The sequence below is a fragment of the Podarcis cretensis genome (assembly GCF_951804945.1).
Source record: "Podarcis cretensis genome assembly, chromosome: 5".
Classification (NCBI taxonomy): Eukaryota; Metazoa; Chordata; class Lepidosauria; order Squamata; family Lacertidae; genus Podarcis; species Podarcis cretensis.
The window spans coordinates 78,772,422-78,795,684 of NC_137174.1; the positions used below are offsets into that span (position 1 = coordinate 78,772,422).

At 44.3% G+C, this 23,263-nt stretch overlaps 2 protein-coding genes across 22 annotated transcripts in view; one reads left to right on the top strand and one right to left on the bottom strand.

Annotated features, from left to right (window-relative positions):
- IGSF10 (immunoglobulin superfamily member 10) overlaps nt 1-15,632 on the bottom strand; it is a 310,917-nt gene extending 295,285 nt beyond the window's left edge. Inside the window, exon 1 of the mRNA XM_079977527.1 lies at nt 15,624-15,632. Coding sequence (XP_079833653.1) covers nt 15,624-15,625 — 2 coding nt within the window. The 5' untranslated portion in view covers nt 15,626-15,632. The remainder of the gene's footprint in view (nt 1-15,623) is intronic.
- Nucleotides 15,633-22,882: 7,250 nt separating this feature from the next.
- MBNL1 (muscleblind like splicing regulator 1) overlaps nt 22,883-23,263 on the top strand; it is a 172,974-nt gene continuing 172,593 nt past the window's right edge. For 2 of the 21 annotated variants that reach the window (XM_079978086.1, XM_079978075.1), the window contains exon 1: nt 22,888-23,263. Coding sequence is in view for 11 of the 21 variants with exons in the window: in XM_079978077.1 (XP_079834203.1) it covers nt 23,235-23,263 (29 nt within the window). In the remaining 10 variants the exon portion in view is untranslated. The other 19 variants (XM_079978076.1, XM_079978079.1, XM_079978098.1 and 16 more) reach the window with 15 other exon arrangements.

Genomic DNA, 23,263 nt, shown 5'->3' on the forward strand with positions numbered 1-23,263 from the left:
GGCGGGGAATACTTTGAAGAAACATCTCCAGAGAAGGAAAGGACACATAATGCCTTACTTCCAGATTTTGAAATCTACTTGTGCATTTCAGCAACTCTCTCAATTATAAATCCCCACACTTTCTCTTGCAAATCCTGAAAGTAGGTGTTTCACTCTTTGAATGTGGGGTGGTGCAGAAATACAATTGTTGGCATCCGTCAACAACAGCAGAGTGCCCCTGCGGGGGTGAAATCTAGCTGCTGTGTTAGCAGCACTGAAGTGACCTTCTCAGAGCTGAGGCCTGAGAAGTGTGTATGGAGATCCTGGGCTGCCCAGATGACAAGACCCCACCCCACCCCCGGCCTCTCTGATGCGGTCCAAAGGAAAGCAGAGCCATATGTTTGCCATCAGCTTGGCTGCAGGAGTTGCTGAGAGGAAGTGTACTGGGCGCCATCCAACTGTCTTAGGGACTCCAGTCCAGATTTGTGTAGGGTTTACTTCTTAGCCTTTTCTTCTCCTGAAGATAACCCACAAGACAGTGGAGGATAGATAAGAAATGACTGGGATAATTCAGTTGCTTCTGGCCAGAGCAGGAAGCAAGCAAGCAAGCAGAATGGGATTACAGTGGTACCTCTGGTTACATAGTTAATTCGTTCTGGAGGTCCGTTCTTAACCTGAAACTATTCTTAACCTGAAGCACCACTTTAGCTAATGGGGCCTCCCGTTTCTGCCGCCGCGCCGCTGGAGCATGATTTCTGTTCTCATCCTGAAGCAAAGTTCTTAAACCGAGGTACTATTTCTGGGTTAGCGGAGTCTGTAACCTGAAGCATATGTAACCTGAAGCGTATGTAACCCGAGGTACCACTGTATAAAGAAGCATATCCCTGGTTCAGGTGTTTCAAAGAAGTAGTGTGAGAAGAAGCATAAGCGATTCCTGCTTCAACCCATAAATACATAAATAAATCCATAAATTTCTTAAAGTATATGCTCAAAGAGAAAGCATTAAGATAATCCACGCCACCATGTTTGATGGGTAGTTCTGCTTTGTTGGTTCATTCAGCATCAAAAGAGTTGCAGAAAAACCTCTCAGGAAGAGGAATATCATCCGTGTAAGCTGTAAAATCAAGCTCCCCTATGGGATTACTTATGGTGTGTGGAATGAGTAGGGCCTTCCATCACTTCCCACTTCTCCCTTCTCCTGCCCACCAAGGCCCTCTTAGAAGAAGGAGGAGGCCGAAGCAGTTCCTGCTGCTTGAGGAAGTCCCCTTGCCACCAAGGAGCACACTGGGATTCCCCAGCATTCCAGGCAGGAAACTTGAGCTACTTGTGTGAGTTTCTGGCCAATACTGGTCATATTTCCATCACTGATTTCTATTCCAGACCACAGACAAACATGTAAACTGCTGGAATTTCCACTGGAATTCTCTGACACCCCTTGATTGTAAGTGAGCATTCCACTAACGAGAGGAGGAATTAAGGCATGGGTAGGCAAACTAACCCGTTGGGACATGGGTGGCGCTGTGGGTTAAACCACAGAGCCTAGGGCTTGCCAATCAGACGGTCGGCAGTTCGAATCCCCGTGACGGGGTGAGCTCCCATTGCTCGTCCCTGCTCCTGCCAACCTAGTGTTTGAAAGCATATCAAAGTGCAAGTAGATAAATAGGTACCGCTCTGGTTCGCCAGAAGCGGCTTAGTCATGCTAGCCACATGACCCAGAAGCTGTACACCGGCTCCCTCGGCCAATAAAGCGAGATGAGCGCTGCAACCCCAGAGTCGGTCACGACTGGACCTAATGGTCAGGGGCCCCTTTACCTTTACCTAGGCAAACTAAGGCCCGGGGGGCGGATCTGGCCCAATTGCCTTCTAAATCCGGCCCATAGATGGTCCGGGAATTAGCATATTTTTACATGAGTAGAATGTGTCCTTTTATTTAAAATGCATCTCTGGGTTATTTGTGGGGCCTGCCTGGCGTTTTTACATGAGTAGAATGTGTGCTTTTATTTAAAATGCATCTCTGGGTTATTTGTGGGGCATAAGAATTTGTTCATTCCCCCCCCCCAAAAAAAAAATGTAGTCGGGCCCCCCACAAGGTCTGAGGGACAGTGGACCGGCCTCCTGCTGAAAAAGTTTGCTGACCCCTGAGTTAAGACCTTGCAAAGAGTCATGCTCTGATGTGAAATTTTCAGATTCCACAACACTTGTTTTAGTTCAGTTGCTGAAAAGCTTGAGTTTTTGCAAAGAGCTGGTGCTTTTGATGTAGCAGTTGGGGTTTTGTAGAATTTGCTGCCTGCCGTTGACTCTGCTTTCATCTAGCAGGATCTGCTCTTGGAGGAAATGTGTTTGAACACCTTACAAGACAGAAGGAAACCTGAAGGTGGGTGATCAAATATACCGAAAGTGGTAAGCAGTTAAACCAGTCCTGAAAGAATGTGGACGATCTAGCATGTCTGCAAAATGATTTGATGAGGTGCAGTTCACCCAAGTATCGTACTGTGTACTATTGATTAATAGATGTTTGTACCAGGGGGCCCACAGCACAAGACCGTTGCCACCAACACACAAATCCTTGTCCCCCAATGCAGCTGCATATTTTTCTTCTTCTATTACTCTTATCACAGTGGTGGCAGCAACATCATTTACTGCCCTTCTCACGGAATAATAGAATTGTAGAGCTGGAAGGGACCCCAAGGGTCATCTAGTCCAACACCCTACAATGCAGGAATCTCAGCTAAAGCATCCATGACAGATGGCCATCCAATCTCAGCTTAAAAATCTCCAAGGCAGGAGAGTCCACAACCTCCTGAGAGAGATTGTTCCACTGCCGAACAGCCCTTGCTGTCAGAAAGTTCTTCCTGATGTTTAGTCGGAATCTCCTTTCTTGTAATTTGAAGCCATCGGTTCGAGTCCTACCCTCCAGAGCATGAGAAAACAAGCTTGTTCCCTCTTCCATGTGACAGCCCTTGAGATATTAGAAGATGGCTATAATATCTCCTCTCACTCTCCTCTTTTCCAGGCTAACCATACCCAGCTTCTTCAGCCATTCTTCATTAGCTTGGTTTCCAGACCCTTGATCATCTTGGTTGCCCTCCTCTGCACAAGTTCCAGCTTGTAAACATCCTTCTTACATTGCTGTGCCCAGAATTGGACTAAGTATTCCAGGTGCGGTTCTCACTAGGTCTTTGGTGCAGCAGCTGCCTGATGTTTTAATTTACCCAGAATGCAATGCCCTGGCCCATAGATCTATGAAAACTAGACCACTAAAATGGGTCTAGTGACCACATTGGTGAATAGAGGCACAGCCCTGCTGAACCATCTAAGCTGCTTGGGCCCCCAGCTAGTGCTTAACTTGGACCATTGGTTGTACAGAGCCAGAGCTTTGTGTGAAGCAACCCATCACCACCTCTTCCTATTGAGATCAAGCTCTCTGAAAATAATTATTATCCTTTTCCATAAATGCTGGGAATTTGAGCTTCTCTGTATAAATAATTCTCCATATAATTTAGCATTAACTTTATTAAGGCTAAAGTTATTTTTTTCCTATCCTTTAGGACTGAGCCTTCTCTGCCCATGGTATTGTTTCCATTGACGCATCCTTGATATAGTTTCATGGGCAATTGAACTTGCAAAAAAATAAAATAAAGGTGATTCTGGAGATTTCTCCGGAGGCAGAAAATGAAAGGTTATCTTGGAGAGTTTTTTTGGTAGATCTAATGCTAGCAATATAGTTTTCAGGAGGCTCTGCTAATAACTGAGCCTAATGTTTGTAACCTTTCAGTAATTACTTAGCATTTTTGGCTCCAGCGCTGAATAAAGGGACAAGATATGTGCCAGGAGGTTGCAGAATTCCTCCCAGCGTTTTGACACTAGAGACTCCTGCTTCCATGCCAACTCATGCTGCAGTTTGAGAGTCAGAAATCTGCTATAACATCCACTCTTCCCCTCTCTTTTGAATGGCCAAAAGTTTGCAGCAAAAAATACTGCCATCTTCTTGTTACTCTTCTATGCCTGTTTCACACAGTTTCCAAACAAGATACATTAATTTGGGTCAATGATCTGGTGGTCGAGATCCCTGTAGAACCTTTAAAACAACAACAACAACAACAACAACAACAACACTTAATTGTTATAACAACAACAACAACAACAACACTTAATTGTTATGTGCCCAGATCCCTCCTACCATGTGCCCTCCTGGTGCAGGAAGTTGAATATAGTTGGACTTCTGCATAGACATACATTGGGGTATGTTGGCAGCCATTATACTATTGAACTTACTGCACAATTGTAGTCATGTCTGTTAGAAATGGGGAAGAAATTTGGTTCAGCCTGCATTTTAATAGGAACCCACCTAATTTGCATTTTCCAAAACTGTATGTGAATGAAAGCACAGCTATTCTTCCAGATCTGCAATACTGTGAATTTTGCAGTTCAGTTTTCTATCCAAAATATGTCTACCCAAGCGTGCCTTTAAATGTGTTTATTAGTGAAAACATACACATCTCATATATATATGTGGGGGGGGGGGAGAGAACAAAATTGCCTGCAAAAATATGCATATTACAGAAGGAGAAAAGTACATTAAAATGCTGGTGAATTCTCATGATGACTTTAAACAAAAATTGCATACTGATGCAGAAAAGGGATGAAATGAATTGCAAACTTCAAAAATGAGGAACTGAAAGCTGACAGATACACCCATCCGTCATGTCTACATAGAAGGAAGTCTCATTGATTCAGTTGGACTCAAGTCCCCAATAAGCATGGATCCCACTTCCCCTGTCTTGAGAAGCTCAGAACTTCTCACACTTCCCTCTCCCATGCAGGTACTGACTATGTTGAGGCATCTTCCGCATCAAGACTGTAACAACATTGTATGCCCTTTGAGTTTCTGTTTTGTTGCATGGGGCTCTAAAAGGTTAACATGGACGAACATTTATAGCACACTCTGCCATGCAAATATATATACGCCTGCCCCGTGGAATGCCCTCCCATCAGATGTCAAGGAAATAGTGAGAAAACTTTGAGAAGACACCTGAAGACAGCCCAGTATAGGGAAGTTTTTAATGTTTGGCATTTCATTGTGTTTTTATATTTGTTGGAAGCTGCCCAGAGTGGCTGAGGCAGCCCAGTCAGTTGGATGGGGTACAAATAATAAAGTTGTCGTTATTTGGTGGGAAACAACCTCTTCTGAATGGAGTTCATCAGAATTGTGTGGTAGCAAGAGCACAAAGATAGGATGATAAATGCAAAGTGGGCTCTGAAACTACATATTGCAGTGGGTCCTTACCGGGGTGGGTTGGATTGGTGGCATGGCGGTATGGTGGCATGGCGCTGGCCCTCCCAACAGTGGCATGACTGCATCCTACTGGGGTGTAGAATGGCAGTGGCAAGGCCAGGGCATTGCAGGCATACTGACAAGAGTTTGGATTTGATATCCCACTTTATCACTACCTGAAGGAGTCTCAAAGCGGCTAACATTCTCCTTTCCCTTCCTCCCCCACAACAAACACTCTGTGAGGTGAGTGGGGCTGAGAGACTTCAAAGAAATGTGACTAGCCCAAGGTCACCCAGCAGCTGCATGTGGAGGAGCGGGGAAGCGAAACCGGTTCCCCAGATTATGAGTCTACCGCTCTTAACCACTACACCACACTGCAAAGCCCCTACACTAGCCCCCAAAGCAGCAATAGCAATAACTACCCATTGTGATGCTGGAATGCAAAGCAGCAGCTAGGCTAAGCTGGCTTCTCCACCAGCCACTCTTGAGCCTACTCTGCAACGTGTCTGCTCCATCCATGTTATTCCCCAGGAAACTATAAGCTCTCAGAAGCTCAAGGAAGGGAATTTCCCCCTTTCCCCTCTCTAGTTTCATTTTTCATTTCCAACTGACACTCAACATCTTGTTGCTCCTGAGAATAATCAGTACTCCCAAGCTAGGGGCTTTTTGGCGTGCAGGAGGGGGAGGGGTGAAGGTTAAGGCGGTTGTTTTGTTTGTATTTTTGCAAGAGCACTGGGGTTTCCCGGCCGCGTACTAATATTTCCCCATTTGTTTCTCAATGGCCCCATTTCTCTTGGCACTCACCACCTCAGTTCACTGTTAGGGGGAGCATGTGGCTTGCAAAATCTTGAGACGAAATGTGAGGCTTTGCACCTGCTCTGCAATGGGAGTTAATTCAGTAGTTGGTAGCAGTTTTGGTTTTGCAAGAGTTTATCAGTTGTTGACATATGAAGAGGAAGCCAAACTTAAAGGGAGGGAGAGAGAGATGACACAGTTTCCATGAACGTCTAGTGATCTTCTTGTCAGTTGGCTGGTGTAAGTCTCTCTTGTAGGGCAGATGTCAGTAGCTGGATTAGCGGCTGGGTCATAAGATAAGCTTCCTTAATTGGCTTGTTCTAAAGCACACAGCCATTACGGAGCAACACCACCTACATCTTTTAAACTCTGTGTAAAGTTACACTGCAATTAAGAGAAGTGCCATGGAATACAAAAGCACTTCCTTTGTTTTTATTTTTAATAAGCGAAATAAAATGTTGGTCCTTAAAAAAAAAAAGCAATATGCAAATCGCAGTCAGTTTCCTTGGTTACAATACAACAGTATCTTTCGGTGAATAGCTGCTTTCACATTCGTGGACCTATAAGGTTCAAGGGGACTTAATTGCTCTGCCCTTTCGCTACTTTCCCTTTAGTTCCACCTCTGTGGCAAAAAGAAGAAGTCGTAATTAGCACAAAGTGCCCTTTGGATCAGCTCTGTGAAAACGTTAAGAATGTATGAAGAGCCTTGCTGGATCAAACCAAAGGTCCACGTAGTCCAGCATTCTCTTTTCACAGTGACAACTCAGATCAATAACTATGGGAATCTCACAAGCAGGAAGTGTGTGCAGCAGAACTCATGTCCTACAAGAAGATTGCTTACTCAGAGAGACAATGCCCCTGTGGCTCTGGACAAACAGAAACAACAGAGCATGTGCTTCTCCAGTGCCTATACTATAGAGACATTCGTATTAACCTCATCTCCTCACTACTCCATAAGTACCCAGGGTGCACAGGACAATTTTATACACCACTGCTGCTGTCAGATACCAACCCTGCTACAACATACAGTGTTGCCAGATTCTGCACAGCAGCGTTCAAAATCTGTGCCACAAACTAGATTTAATGAACACTCACATCAGAGTGCTCTCTAAACTGATAGTTGTAGTTTTTTATATACTAACCTTTTATGCTCTTCCATATCCATTTAATGTTCTTTAGATTCTTAAAGTCTTTTAGATATACCTTCTGTTTTAATATTTTTTTAGCTTTCCAAAACGTTTTACAGATTCCAAATGATTGTTCCCCACCCTACTTATGCTGGTCTATGACCGTAATAAAGATTTCATTGATTGAGCTCATGTCCCTTGTGATTCCTACTGAAGTGAACCGACTTTCAGAGTGCCTTCCTTGTCCTGGGTAACCAACAATTGCTATCAGAAAGCGGGAAAACCCGGGAGCCTCACATAATGAAGCACTCTGCCCTTTGCAACTCAACCATTTCCAGGCAATAGGCTTAGAGACAAACTGGACATGTCATTAAATCAGGAGGGGCCGTAGGACAACACTGGAACTAACCCCTGCTACTTTCCTGCACCCCAATCTCACCCACCCATCTGTAAGTGGCAGTGATGCTGCAAGTGGGGTGCTGGGGTCAAAGAAGGGAAGAAACACATAGGTTGCAGTTCCCAGAGGGTCTTTGGAAATCACCTTAGCAATGAGTGCTGCATACTGAAGAGCAGGGACAGGGGTGGTGCTGTAGTCTTAAACCAAAGAGCCTCTTGGGCTTGGCGATCAGAAGGTCAGCGGTTCGAATTCCTGCAGCAAGGTGAGCTCCCGTTGCTCTGTCCCAGCTCCTGCCAACCTAACAGTTCGAAAGCACGCCAGTGCAAGTAGATAAATAGGTACCGCTATGGTGGAAAGGTAAACGGTGTTTCCGTGCGTTCTGGTTTCTGTCACAGTGTTCCGTTGCACCGGAAATGGTTTAGTCATGCTGGCCATATGACCCGGAACGCTGTCTGTGGACAAACCATCCAGGGATCCTTTACCTTTTTTTACCTTTATTGAAGAGGGTGCCATTTTTAAATGCACCTGAAGGGAAAATTTCAAAAACCCAAAGCAAAGCCCATCTTCTCTATTTAGTTGGAAAGATTATATGCTGCTTTCCAAATAAATGGTTTCAAAAGTTTCCATAGTACAAGGTGTCTTGCAAACATATTGGCAGAGCAAGCCTTTAAATGTACAGTGTGAATGTGGCGGAAGAAATAATGAAGAAATAATACCTTGACACCATTGTCATGACAGCTGACCCACAGTGGGGGCTTATTGGGTTCTGCTGGCTCAACCTGGTTAATTGGCACTTGACTGATGTAGATGTTCATCTTGGTGCTTCAGAGAAGGTAATAATCTATGGTATCTGAAATTAATCAAAATCGCATTAATAATGATTTGATTTCCTGATATGAAATAGATTGCCAACAGTGAATGTCTCAGCAGTGTTCACAGACTCAACATACTGCTAGAATTACTAATTTTTTAAAGAAATAAAAATTACAGCACTTCTATTGGATGACTCCCCATGTTTCTGCTGATAGGATGTTGACCTGAATTAGTGCAAATTGTTTATTATATATATACCTTTACAACTGAATGAACCCAAGGGCTAATAATAATTATTAAAAAAAAAAAAACTTCATCAAATGTCTCCATTACATAGTGTTCGCTATAATTGTTTCCTGCAATAATGATAGCTAATGATTTCAGCCATTTGTTTGTAAATTGGTGACAATCAGTCTTAATCACTTGACTTGATAAAAAACGTTCAGGTAATTAGTAATTCAAGTTTACAAAGGATTTAGAAAGGAGAAAAAATTGTGCAATTAATGTCATTGCATTTTAAGGCTTGAACTACTTATGATCTTGGCAAAGGTTATTTTCCAAACTCCCTTTTGCTGAGGTTACATGAAAGGGCGAGAGGTTAGTGGAGCGCTTTAACAAAGAATAATAGTATTTATTTCCAACCCTGGGTGTTTCCAGGTGATCTCAGTGATAGCAGGGTGGATTCAGGGCAATGGAAAGAAAATGATTATTATTTCCAAGGAGTTCAACGTAACGTAGGTGCTTCTTCCACTCCCCAATTTATCCTCACAACAAGCCTGTGAGGTAGGTTGGGCTAAGTGACTGGCTGGCGCAAGTGTTACTCATGGCTGAGTAGAGAATTGAACCCGAGCCTCCCCGGGCAATAGAGTGAGACATTATTGGGACTGAATCTGGAAATAGGCAGAGATCTGACATGCAGAATTCAAAGCTATGGTTTCAATTGCCCTTCGATTGCAAGGCTCAAGGATCTGGTGTTGACATACAAAGCCCTGAACCACCCAGAATATCTTAAGGACCACCTGAGTCCTTATAGCTTGGCTTGACCACTGAGCTCACCCAGACAAGCACTGCTAGTTGTCCCTTGTGTCTACAGATGCTCTACTGTAAGTCCAGCATTTAGTGTTGCTGGCCCCATGCTGTGGGACACCTTTGCAGCAAATTGGCCCTAAACAGAGTGAGCTTGCCGAGACAGAGAGATTCCTTCACAAAGACTGCCCTATTATCAGGTGTACCTTTTTACGGGACTGGAGCCCAATCAAATATACAAGTCAAACCTTGCCCACAGCGCAGAGACTCTATTTTCAGGCAAAATTCCTGGTGTGGTGCAAGAAATAGCTATAATTTTGTATTGCTATTTATATGCTTGCATGCTCTTGCAGTCTAAGAAAGCACACCCATTGTTCACCAAAGAATTCACGTTGCACTAACAGCACACACAAAAATGTTTAAGTACTTCCTCCTCAATAAAATTAGCATAAAAATATATTGGGTTGATTAAGGCAGCTTCTGGGAGCAGTCAAAACATTCCCGTTAGGCAGTCGAGTCCTTTGCAAGGTTCACAGGGGTTTGTTTTACTTGGATTCTAACTTAATTCTAAAGGCCTACAAATAATGGCAAATTGAATCAAACTCTGGGCTGAAGTTATAGATGAAAATCCCTCCCCAAAGTTGAAGTAGATCATATTTTTTTTTAAGTACTGAGTTGCTATTTATTATTCTGTCTGTAAGAGACCTTCATACAGTTACTGCGGGAGCTACTATCATGTGGGAGATTTCTTGCTATCATTCAGATGTTTTTATTTATCTTTGTTGGCCTTCCAGAATAGATAGTAACAGCATAGCACTAAATGCATGAAAAATATTGTGTGCTATTGACACCCAGATTGGGGGGGGGGTATGAATAATAAAATTATTATTATTATTATTATTATTATTATTATTATTATTATTATTACTGAAAATAAGATATACTACAAGAGGCAAGATCTCTTCAAGAATTCTACTTGCATGTAAAACCAATGGGAAAGAACGGGCCCAGTTGGTTAGAGCATAGGGCTGGTAATGCCAAGGTCATGGTTTTGACCCCTTTGCAGGCCATCTGCATATTCCTACATTGCAGTGGGTCTATGATTCTATCATAAGCACCCCCCATTGGTGCCCCCATCACCCTCTACAAGTTGGAGGGCAATCTTCTGGAGTTTGGAGCTTCATGTACTCAGGGAAGCTCCATGTCTTATTTGGATGATCAGTGTTCCGAATCATGTATGGACCTTTCGCAAGAGCCTGACACTCTCTGCTTCAGAAGTTCACCTTCCAACTCATGGAAAGTGGCAAAAGATGTGTGTTTGTGTACGCCTAGTTCACTCATGCCTGAAGAGCCACCTGCCTCATCCAATTTCTTGTCTTTTGTTTGGCTGCCTAACAGTTTCTTGATGGTGGGTTGAATATATGTTCTTTATATATTGTGGGTTGAATATATATTCATTATATTTGTAAAGAGCGCTGCACTTTTACAAAACTCCCCAGTAGGAGCACAACAATTATGAAATATTATCAAATGCAAATAAAATAATCGCAAAGGTACCTATCTCTCTATTGATTGATATAAAGGTAAAGGGAGCCCTGACCATTAGGTCCAGTCGTTACCGACTCTGGGATCGCGGCGCTCATCTCACTTTATTGGCTGAGGGAGCCGGCATACAGCTTCCGGGTCATGTGGCCAGCATGACTAAGCTACTTCTGGCGAACCAGAGCAGTGCACGGAAACGCTGTTTCCCTTCTTGCCGGAGTGGTACCTATTTATCTACTTGCACTTTGATGTGCTTTCGAACTACTAGGTTGGCAGGAGCAGGGACCGAGCAACGGGAGCTCACCCCATCGTGGGGATTCGAACCGCCGACCTTCTGATCGGCAAGTCCTAGGCTCTGTGGTTTAACCCACAGCGCCACCCGCGTCCCTATTGATTGATATACAGTATAATTAACACAAGAGGAACTATTAAGAACAACAAAATCAAAAGTCCTCAACTAATAATTTAAGGGTCCATTCACATACTGCATCTTCCCCCCCTTCCTGGTGATCCAAGAATGTGATGAGATGCTTAACAGAGAGACACAGCTGGTTATATGTCCTCACTGAGCAAAACCGGGCTTCTTGCCCTGGGATATGTGTAACAACCCTATGCTGTTAAGTACTCAAAGTGAAACACCTGTCAAAGTACAAAACTGCAGTTGGTACCCAATGCTGCCGGATGCGGGACAGCGATGAGATAGAGGCAGCATTGCTGTAGGCCAGTGGCGTAGCGTGGGGGGTGCAGGGGGGCCCGGGCGCACCGGGCGCAACATCTGGGGGTTAGGGGTAGGGGTAGGGTTAGGGGGCGCAAATCCAGGGTTAGGGGGCGCAAATTACTTGCCTTGCCCCGGGTGCTGACAACCCACGCTACGCCACTGCTGTAGGCTCTTTGAGAAAAAGATGCTGGATAGGATTGACCTTGGGCCAGATTCAGCAAGGCTTTCCTTATGGTCAGCAAGAGCAGTATAGGAGTTGGGGGCAGATATATTGGGTTTTCAGATATTGTTTCTTACAACACACCAAGAACTGCACTCAATTACTGTCAACATCCAACCACTGTTGAAACAAGATCAGATGCAGTCCGGATTACTGGATGCTGCCCCTCGTCTAAAGAAAGGGAGCTAACTTAAAGGAGTTTTAAAGATGTACCTCAAAACAACAGAGCTTTTGGAATATTATGGTCATACCTTATTTTACAATTCACAGTATGCCAGCTGTAAAGAGAGAGAGAGAGGCAGTTTCTGAGCTAGGGATCACCAGGAAAGGAACTGAAAATAAAATAGCCCATAACATTGTTGCTGTTATACAAATTTATGGTGTGGCTGCATCTGAAATACTGTGTACAGGGTTGATCGTCTCTTCTCAAAAAATCATTCTCAGAATGCTGAACTAGATCCAGCATTGGTCCAGCAGGCTTTTCTTATATTCTAATGTTTTGATTCACCTGCACTGAAGATTCCAATTTTGCCCATTGTATACTAATAAGGATGTTGTGATTATTATGGGATAGGCCATGCATAAAAGGTAAAGGTACCCCTGCCCGTATGGGCCAGTCTTGCCAGACTCTAGGGTTGTGCGCTCATCTCACTCTATAGGCCGGGAGCCAGCGCTGTCCGCAGACACTTCTGGGTCACTTCCAGGCCATGGATAGTCTGCTTTAAATTTCATTTTGCTGCTCTGGCTGATGATGCTTTATCAGCAAGTTTTTACACCTGCAGAAAGGTAGTGGAGACTTTATATAAAAAGTATTACGGCCCTGGCCATAAGGCAACAATTTTCCAAATTACTCCCTGTAGTTCCAACTCCAAATTAAGTTTGTGGGCTTGAAGAGGAAGAAAACAACAACAACACAAAACAACCTCTTTGAATTGCACTTTGAAAATAGATTTGTGCCCTGTTTAAAAACTCTGCAGTCTCAGGGAGGTAAACACTGTTCCAGTATACCTGAAGGAGCGTCTCCACCCTCATCATTCTGCCCGGACGCTGAGGTCCAGCGCCGAGGGCCTTCTGGCGGTTCCCTCATTGTGAGAAGCAAAGCTACAGGGAACCAGGCAGAGGGCTTTCTCGGTAGTGGCGCCCGCAGTGGCGTAGCGTGGGTTGTCAGCACCCGGGGCAAGGCAAGTAATTTGTGCCCCCTAACCCATGGATTTGCGCCCCCTAACCCGTGGATTTGCGCCCCCTAACCCTAACCCCCAGATGTTGCGCCCGGTGCGGCCGGCCCCCCTGCACCCCCCACGCTACGCCACTGGGCGGCCGCCCTGTGGAACGCCCTTCCAGCAGATGTCAAAGCGATAAACAACTACCTGACATTCAGAAGACATCTTAAGGCAGCCCTGTTCAGGGAAGTTTTTAACGTGTGATATTTTACTGTATTTTTGGTTTCTATGGAAGCTGCCCAGAGTGGCTGGGGAGGCCCAGCCAGATGGGCGGGGTATAAATAATAAATTATTATTATTATTATTATTATTATTATTATTATTATTATTATTATAACATTTTGAGACAAGCTGCTCACTGCTTACAAGCTGCTTGGAGCATAATTTTAACATAGGAACAGATGCAAAGCTAAGGCTGAACTATCCTGCTCTCTCTCCCTCTCTTTATTAAAACAGTGACTTGCAGTATTTTAACAAGAGACTTGGGAAATCAATTTTGGCAAAGTCAAAATTTGAGACACTGCTACGACGACGAAGGAAAGCCTCGAAATCAATGTATATTTTAGGGTTTCATCACGTGAAATATTTCACCACAGGCATTAACTTCCATTGCTTCAGTTTGTACATGGAAGCAAGCAGATACTTTATTTATTTTAAAACCTCAGAAACAACTGCAGGTTCTTTTTTTTCTCATGCATACTAAAAATTCAGATAACTTGGGTTTTTCCTTCCCTGCATTTTTGTAGTTTAGTTATACAGTCTAATGTAATTTTAAAAAGGGGAAATGAAGAAGGGGGGAGAGAGATTTTCACAATGATAAATTACTATATTCAGGAGAAAGGGTTGTATGGATAAATATTGTCTTGCTTTTTCATTCCAAAACTGGATAAATAAAGTCCATTTCTCAATAAATTTGCCCTGCTAGTTATTGCTTGAAGTTTTCCTTTGGTGTGTTTATTTCATTATTACGGCTGTCTCCCAGATTCTTCCAAAGCAGTCTGCATTGTTGAACAGTGCAAAGTTTAGCACTGGTCAATAAACCTGCTACCAGTTGGAGATGTGTGCTTCTCACTTCTGATGGTATAATACAGAGTAGGTAGTGTATTTCTAGATACTATATATCCTGTTAAAATAAGCAGCTGCTTCAAATACAGAAAGTACCTCTCTTTGGAAGCAATCCCAATCATGAAGGCAGAGCCTGGATTGTGCCTTTACTATAATTATAGAAGCATTTGAACGCTAAATAAAGTTCAGTAGTTTTGAGCAGCTCCTGCAAGAGTACTGAACCCAGTTTGCCTGGTAAGTAAGCAGATAGGATATTCACCAGAAATAACAAGCACCAAACATTGTTAATGGGGTGAGAATATATTTTGTGGCATTTTCTATTTGTATCCAAATGTAACATTGGTAGCTGGATCAGAAAAGGCCCAGTGCTTTGCAATATCATAGTAACACAGGGTTTGTTTGCTTTTTAACATTTTAAAAGAAGTCGTAATCAAAGTCAAATTTCAAAACAAAATATTGTGGTTTTCAGATTCAGAATTTGAAATGTTGACAAACTTCCAATGTATGTGGTATAAAACTTTGTTTTGGGTCTTATAATTCTGATATATAGTTAATATTCAATAGGTTATACTCAAAGTAGACCCGCTGAAATGAACAGACCGAAGTTTGTTGTGTTTTTTAGTTTCAGTGGGTTTCCCTGAGTATGACTGATGCTGGATACACCTAAAGTCATCTAAAGCTTAGACTGCATGCTTTGTTTTGTTTTGACCGTTCTGTGAGTAGCTTGCACAAGTCACTTGTAACAGGTAAACGGTAAACGTAAAGACCCCCTGGACTGTTAAGTCCAGTCAAAGACAACTACAGAGCTGTGGTGCTCATCTCACTTTCAGGCCAAGGGAGCCACTGTTTTTTCCACAGACAGCTTTCCGGGTCATGTGACCAGCATGACTAAACCGCTTCTGGCACAACGGAACACTGTGACAGAAACCAGAGCGCACAGAAACACCATTTACCTTCCCGCCACAACGGTACCTATTTATCTACTTGCACTGGTGTGCTTTTGAACTGCAAGGTTGGCAGGAGCTGGGACAGAGCAATGGGAGCGCACCCCGTCGCATGGATTCGAACCACCGACCTTCCAATCAGCAAGCCCAAGAGGCTCAGTGGTTTAGACCACAGCGACACCCGTTCCCCTCCCCTTGTAAAACAGATGCCCCAATCCATTTGGGGGCAAATGCATCTAGAAGATGTGTGCCTCCTTAGCTGAAAGAGCAATCCCATGAGTAAATGGGTACTATATATGGGGTTCCTCACTCCAGTCCAACAACTGGATTGCATAATAGCGAAAGAGCCTTGCCAGAACAGACAAAGGTTCAGTCTAAGGCATGCATGAGGAACCTGTGTCCTTCCAGATAGTGCTAGATTACAACTCCAGTCATCCTTCATGCTGGCTGGGGGCTAGGGGTGCCAGAGGCCAGGATAGGTCCCACACATGATTCACAAAACATGCATGGAGACCTTTCAAAATGTTGAAGTCCTCCCTGTTTGATGCCCAACAACTGGCTGGTGGGATCTTAACACTTAAAAACGTGCTGCTCCCTTTGGATTGGGGGTGGTGCTATTTCAGAACTAAACAAAAGCTCGTCAGTGCTATGCTTTGGTGTTGATGCCTATGTTGCCATGTTGACTGAGAGCGAGACAGAACTTCACTGTGCCTGTGACGTTGAGGGGAGGGTGCGAGGAAGTCTTGCTTCTGTGGTTTAGAATGGCAAGCTTTTGACGGCTGCAGAAGCTCCTGAAATATTATATTCATCTGCGTAGACAGTTATTTTCTTTGTGGCTTGACTCCTTATGACTCATTTGTAGGTCGGTGTCATGGCAGCTTTCCCTTTCCAGCTTTCTGTACAATGTCTGATGCTGGTGGGGTGGGTCATTCTGCAGTTTTGAGTACAAGGTCACCTTCAGGATATAGTGGGGGCTTTTGCCTCCCCTCTAGTTCTTTATAATACGTTCTCTGAAGAATTCCTCTATGCCCCAAGATGACCTCAAGGCAGCTATTGGCATATTTAGTAAAGATCTAGGGGGACTAAATCGGGAGAGACAAAGTGCTTCTGTGCGAGGATGAGAACAGTGTTTAAAGGGAAAACAAACACTCACCTGCGTTCTCTCTTTCTCTCGAGGTGGAGGTCACTATAAGAGATCTTTCCAGCCAATGTAAGAGGCTGCTTGACTAGGTGGAAAGAAAAGTCCATGTTGAATTATGCAGAGTGATTTTTGAAGTTCAGAACAAAAGAAGAGAATAGTTGTGCAGTGAGAAAGACATGCATGGTCTGAAGCTTTAAAGGAATGGTCTCTTTTGAAAACATAAGGAAAATAAAATAAAAGCAGAATGTGCTTTGTCACTGATAAAATCTGTGAGATGGGGTATGTTTTAAGATAGTGGGGTAGTGATCCAAGGTCATGGGGGGGGGGGAGAGGGCTAGCAGAGCCAAACACCCTTTATTATTTCTTCACAGAGTCCCTGCAGAATCTATGTCTCGAGAGTCTCGGAGCTGCCCAATCAGCATGAAAGAGGAGCTTTTTGACCAGTCTGCTCTCCAAAGCTTACATTTAAGAACACTGAAAACACAAGCTGCTTCAGTTTCAAGAGAACAGTGTGCAAGGTTTGTTATGCACAATGGGACTTCACAGAAAACACAACAAAAGAAGATACTGAGTTCTGCAAATCACTTCCCTGTGTATTTGCACAGAAAATAGGAGATTTAACTGAAAGGCAGGCAACTCGTGGAGCTCTGCAGTGCTTGTTGCAATGCGTCCCTAATTATTAATATTGTATAACTATAAGATTTTTGCATCAGCTCAGAAGGGCTGTGACCTAATGAAGGGATCCTGCACTTCTGAATTTGCCACCCCACTACAGTATTCTAGCAAGGACTGCCTTCTCCCACATCAGTAAAGGGAAAACTGGAGTCCTCAAGATGCTGCTGTACCATAGCTGCCATAATCAATGGTCATTGGCTGTGTGGCTGATGGGAGTTGTAGTCCAAAATATTTGGCAGGTAACAAGATGGGCTGTACACTCAAGGTCACTGCTGAGGTGAGAGCTAGGTATGTCCTGTTAGATGGCCATCTCTCATGGATGCTTTAGCTGTGATTTGTGCATTGCATGGGGTTGGACTAGATGACCCTTGGATCCCTTTCAACTCTTAATAATAATAATAATAATAATAATAATAATAATAAATTTTATTTATATCCCGCCCTCCCCAGCCGAAGCCGGGCTCAGGGCGGCTGACAACACCAAAACAGTTTCTATGACTTTATGACTCCATAATATTATCTCCAGAAGTGTACGCATCCACGCACATGTGCAGTATAGATGAAACCCACCTTTAGCCATCATCAGAGAAGGCCTGCTGAAATAAACAAAGTCAATTTATTTCAATGGGTCTTTTCTGATTATGGCTTTGTTGGGTGTCTGTATCAGTTGTGCAAAGGAGAAAAGGATGAGCTGGTTTAGCATCCTGGACCCTCTGGGATTATTCTAAAATCATTGTGGTAGGCAGTAACTCACTATGCTTATATTATTATTATTATTATTATTATTATTATTATTATTATTATTATTATTTATACCCCACCCATCTGGCTGGGTCTCCCCAGCCATCCTGGGCGGCTTCCAACAAAGTATTAAAATACAGTGGTCTGTTAAACATTAAAAGCTTCCCTAAACAGGGCTGCCTTCAGATGTCTTCTAAAAGTCTGGTAGTTCTTCTTCTCTTTGATATCTGTTGGGAGGGCGTTCCACAGTGTGGGTGCCACTACTGAGAAGGCCCTCTGCCTGGTTCCCTGTAACTTGGCTTCTCACAGTGAGCGAACCACCTGAAGGCCCTTGGCGCTGGACCTCAGTGTCCGGGCAGAACGATGGGGGTGGAGATGCTCCTTCAGGTATATGGAAAGATAAGAAGTTCTGTACCATTCTGCTCAGAGCACCAGGTTGATTGTGAGCACATTATAAATCCCAACACACATAGCTGGTATTATTGACAAGTGCATTTCTTTTCACAGTGGCCGCATAGATTTTACAAGTAGGCTTCAGCAGAAAAGGCACTCTGTTTAAACACGGACTAGTCAGATTCGAGGAGTCAGAATGGCCTTTTCTAAATTCAGGGCACTGGGATTTAATTTGTCATTGTAGAGGTCCTAGAAGCTTACTTTACGCTGTCTGTGCTCAGTTTCCTCTCTGTAGTCAGCTTGCAGCTGCACAGAAACCAATTCCAGTTAATGATTGCAGAATCATGGCTTCCATAACCAGACTTGGGTCAGTTCTATGTACACATTATGCAGAATGGCTTGGGGAAACTCTGGACTGTACCACTTGAGGCTGTAGATAGGCGGTCTTACTTTCTGCATGCTCCCTTCCACTGCACTGAATCTTTATCTTAGGCCAACACTTACCTAAGCTTTTTCTATGATGTGCTAGCTTGCTACATGGAAGAAGCTTTTTTGACCTGGACTCACTTCCAGAAATGGCGCAGCCCTTGCAATTTGAAGTGGTGTCTTCCAGAATCCTACCACCCCCGTCTCCCATTGTATGATGCCTGGAATGTTAATTTCATAGAATAATAAAATTGTAGAGTTGGAAGGGACCATGAGGGTCATCTAGCCCAACCCCTGCAGGAATCTTTTTGTCCAAAGTGGGACACTAACCCACGTTCATGTACTCAGTGCTATAGCACATGCTCTGCATGTAAAAGGTTCCAGGTTTAATGCCAAGCATCTTCGAGATAGGATTAGAGAGACCCTTTTCCGAAACACTGGAGATCTGCTGGGTAGACTGAGCTATATGAACCCATAGTCTGGCTCTATGTAAGGCAGATTCCTATAGTCTGCTTTAACATGAAGTGAAGGTTAGCACAACTATTTGGGAAGGTCTGCAGCTCAGCGGCAGGGCACTTGCTTGCCAGGCAGAAGGTCTCAGGTTCAATACTGGCATCTCCAGGTATGGCTGGGAAAGACCCCTGCCTGGTACCACTGAAAGCCACTGCCAGTTCGTGTAGACACTACTGAGGTAGATGGCTGGCTGGTCTAAGGCAGCTTCCTATGTTCCTCAGATATCATCACCATCACCCAGTACATTTCCAAGCACAATTCAAAGTGTTGGTGCTGACCTTTAAAGCCCTAAACAGCCTTGGTCCTGTATACCTGAAGGAGCATCTCCACCCCCATCATCCAGGACACTGAGGTCCATCGCCGAGGGCCTTCTGGCAGTTCCGTCACTGAGAGAAGAGAGGTTACAGGGAACCAGGCAGAGGGCCTTCTTGGTAGTGGCGCCTGCCTTGTGGAACGCCCTCCCAGCCGATGTCAAGGCAATAAACAACTATTTTACTTTTAAAAGACAACCGTTTAGGGAAGTTTTTAATGTCTGATGCTGTATTGTTTTTAATATTCAGTTGGAAGCCGCCCAGAGTGCCCAGGGAAACCCAGCCAGATGGGCGGGGTATAAATAATAAATTATTATTATTATTATCATCAATTTATTAATCACCTCCTACACAATCAACTCAAGGCAATATACAGCAAAAACACCAAAAAGACCAAAACGTGTTTTTTAAAAAAGATAGATTTTGAAGAAAACAAGAACAATACAAAACAAACATTCATGGCAGGGAGAAAAACACCTTCAGTTATTTCTAGAAAGCACACAGAGGGTGTTTGATACTGCTCAACACAAATGCTCTGAAACAGAATGGGCCTTTTCTGCATTGGCTCCCCATTTGTGAATGTGCTTTCTCCGCAGGTAGGCTTGCTAGGCAAAAACATTCCCCTTCAAGCACATCTTGGGTTGATTAAATTATCTATGGCCTTGTAAATGTGTTGGGGGAGTTGTTAGCCATGTTACGTATTTTGTGTTTTCATTTTGTATTTTAAACCGCCCTGTGATCTTTGGGTGAAGGACGGTATATGAATTTAATACGGAACAGGAACAGCCAGAATGAAAGCTCTGCTCTGAGTTACTGTGCAGCAGGCTTCTGAGATCTTTGGAACTTTGAGAAGAAGCTGTCTTGCAGACCACAGCGACCTACTAGGTATATAAAAGATAAGGTGGACTCTCAAATAACCCTGTGCTAAACTGTATAGTACCCAAACTGTGTTAGTACCAACATACTGAACTTGGCTGGGTAGTAGATTGGCGGATCACTTCTGCATCTGAACCTGCAGCTCCAGGTGAGTGTTCTGTCACCAAGAAGCATCAGTAGAAATTAATTGTAGGAGTTTTCGTTGCTATGGAAGTTAACTAGGTAAGCCAGAGAAAATTTTATGCAGCTAAAGAGGCAGCTTTTCCCTATCAAATGGGCATGCTCCCAAAACAAAGAAGACCCATTTAAATTAATGCACATGTTAATCGTGGCCATGCATTTCAATTGGTCTACTCTGGGTATAATATTAGATCCAATGCTATCGGGAAACAGGAAGGGGGCGAGCTTAATATCGCATAGATTTGATATTATTTTTTTTTGCATGTTTCTACTACGTGGAATCTGCTGCTCCTCATATAGTTCTCTTTCAGTTCTCCTGTGTGTGCCCTAAAGGTTCCTATGGGATTGGTGCAGAATCAGTAAGTATAAATAGTACTGTGCGGCTTGAGCAGAATGTGCTAAATCAGGGCATCCGATGCCATTTTCACAAATGATGCACCAACTGACTGAAGATCGGTATTTGAATTTTCTGCATCTGCAATGCAAATGAAAATGCAAACCTTACACCGGCTAGGATGCACATCCAACTTCTGAAACCCCCAACCCCTGCTTGCTTTGTCCCCCTGGGACCTTCACAAGCCCACCCACGCTACACAAATAACATGCAAGTGTCTCAGCTAGAGCCACTGCCTCACTCCCAGGGGGCCTGAAGGCTGTGACTGTATACACAATACTGTTAACTCTGCATCCAGCACCCTATCACTTCTAGTTTGGAAAGTGGTCTACACTCGTTAGCCACAAGCCATAGCTCTCCCATCATTTCTTATGTAATACTGCATGTTGGTGCCTTTCCCCCCCAAAACCAGCTTCGATCCAAACTGAGAAAAAGAATGACCTTGCTGCTTTTTAAGCTGATCATGTGTACCTAGCTTGTCGGTATTTTGCGGAAGAGATTCAAGTGCATACGTTAGGTTTGCTCAGTCACCCTAATGCGATAAAGCCACTCAAAACAAAACAAAAACTTTTTGCTGTTTGGAAAGTGTCAGTGAAATATAGAATTGTAGAGTTGGGAGCCTGTGGATCATCTAGTCCAACCCCCTACAATGCAAGAATATGCAGCGGTCCCATACAGGGATTGAACTTGCAACCGTGGCATTATCAGCACTGTGCTTGAACTGAGCTATCCAGGCTGGTCATAGAATCACAGCTGGAAAGGACCTCAGGGCCATCTAGTTCAACCCCCTGCAATGCAGGAATCTCAGCTCAAGCATCCATGACAGATGGCCATCCAACCCCTACTTAAAAACCCCCAAGGAAGGAGTGTCTACTCCTCTCGTGGGAGTCTGTTCCATTGACGAACAGCTCTGTCAGAAAGTTTTTCCTGATGTTAAATTGGAACCTCTGTTCTTGTAACTTGAATCCATTGATTTGGGTCCATTGTTTTGTCATTGGTTTCAAGTCCTACCCTCCAAAGCGAGATGCAAGATGCATTGGGAAGTAGGAGATGAATGGGAAGATGTGTAAACACCCCACAAGCAAATCAGGATGAATGCAAATGCGTGCTCATTGTCGAATAACCACTTTGTAAACAAATTAGGATAAATGCTAATAGTCTAGCCACTGTGTAGGCCTTGTGGAAGCAAATTAGGATAAATGCTGAATAAACAAGTTGGCTGGAAAAGCCCTCAAAGTAATATTCTTTACAAAGCAAATGAACATACCCAGGATTACCAGTACACATGAAACGAATCTCCCATTAAAACAGCAGCAATAACCACCCTGTACCTAGAAAACTAGCACAGAAAGGATTTGCTGCTAACTTTCCAGGTGCAGGGACGCGTGCATATGCAGAACTGAGTCATGCAGCCACACCCTGCCAGCGGCAGCCAGGAATGGTAGAGTCATCTGCCATTTGGCTCAAGGAGCATCTTGGCTCAGACGCAGCATTTGTGCCACAAATAAAGACACACCAATGACCGAGAAGGTCTGGAACTAAAGGCCAGGAAGCAGCGGGCGTCTGGCGACTTAAGCGCGCCGAGAATTTTAAGTAACCTCGCAGCGAAGTGCTGCAAAGTCTGCGGGCTCTTCACCTTAACCTTGCGGGCTCTCCGTTCCCGGCGCGCGCCACGCAAATCCCACGCCGGCCCAGGCGCGACCCTCCCCGGAGCGAGCCCTCCGCGTGTGCCGCACTGGCGGCGCAACTCCGAGGCTGTTTTTCTCGCTTCTCTCCGTTTCACCCATGAAATCCGGAAGATACCAAGGCGAGGCTTTTTCCTAGGGGGTCCCAAGGGCGCCTTTTCCGCCGCTTTGCCCGCTTTTGCACACCCCCCCCCACTGTACCGGCCGGATTTGCTAGTTCCTAGCAGCTTGCAAAAAGGAGAAAAAAGTTTGGCTTCCCTTTTTCCCTCCTACTTAAAAAAAAAAGGCAACCCCGCGCGGAAGGGTGGATTTTTTTTCCCCTACAAATTAAAACACGCACACATTTTTTTTTTTTTTTTAATGCAAGCCCTCCTTCCTCCGTGTGCATTCTTGCAGGCTCCACAAAGTACGCCCAGCCGCTTCCTGGTCGGGGTTTTTTGCAGCGTGGAGGAGGGGCAGTTGCAGGCAGCAGCGGAAACCAGACATTACAGATAAGAGTGTGCAGCGCACAGCCGTCGGCAACTGTCTCTCTCCCCTTCTCGCGCGCGCGCTCGCTCTCCTCTGCTTCCCCCCCTTTGCACTGCAGTTGCATGAGGATTGGGGCGACGAGAATGCCACTGTGACGGAGGCGTGTGACAAGTCCCCATCTTTTTTTTTTTTCCTTTCCCCCCTTTTCTTTCTTTCTTTTTTTTTGGCGGTGTTTTTTCCCCTCCCAATTTCTTGGTCATCCTCTCTCGCGAATCCCCCACAATGCCTTGGTCGATCTGTCTACAATCTGATGGTTGCCTCTGGAAGGAAATGTGAGAG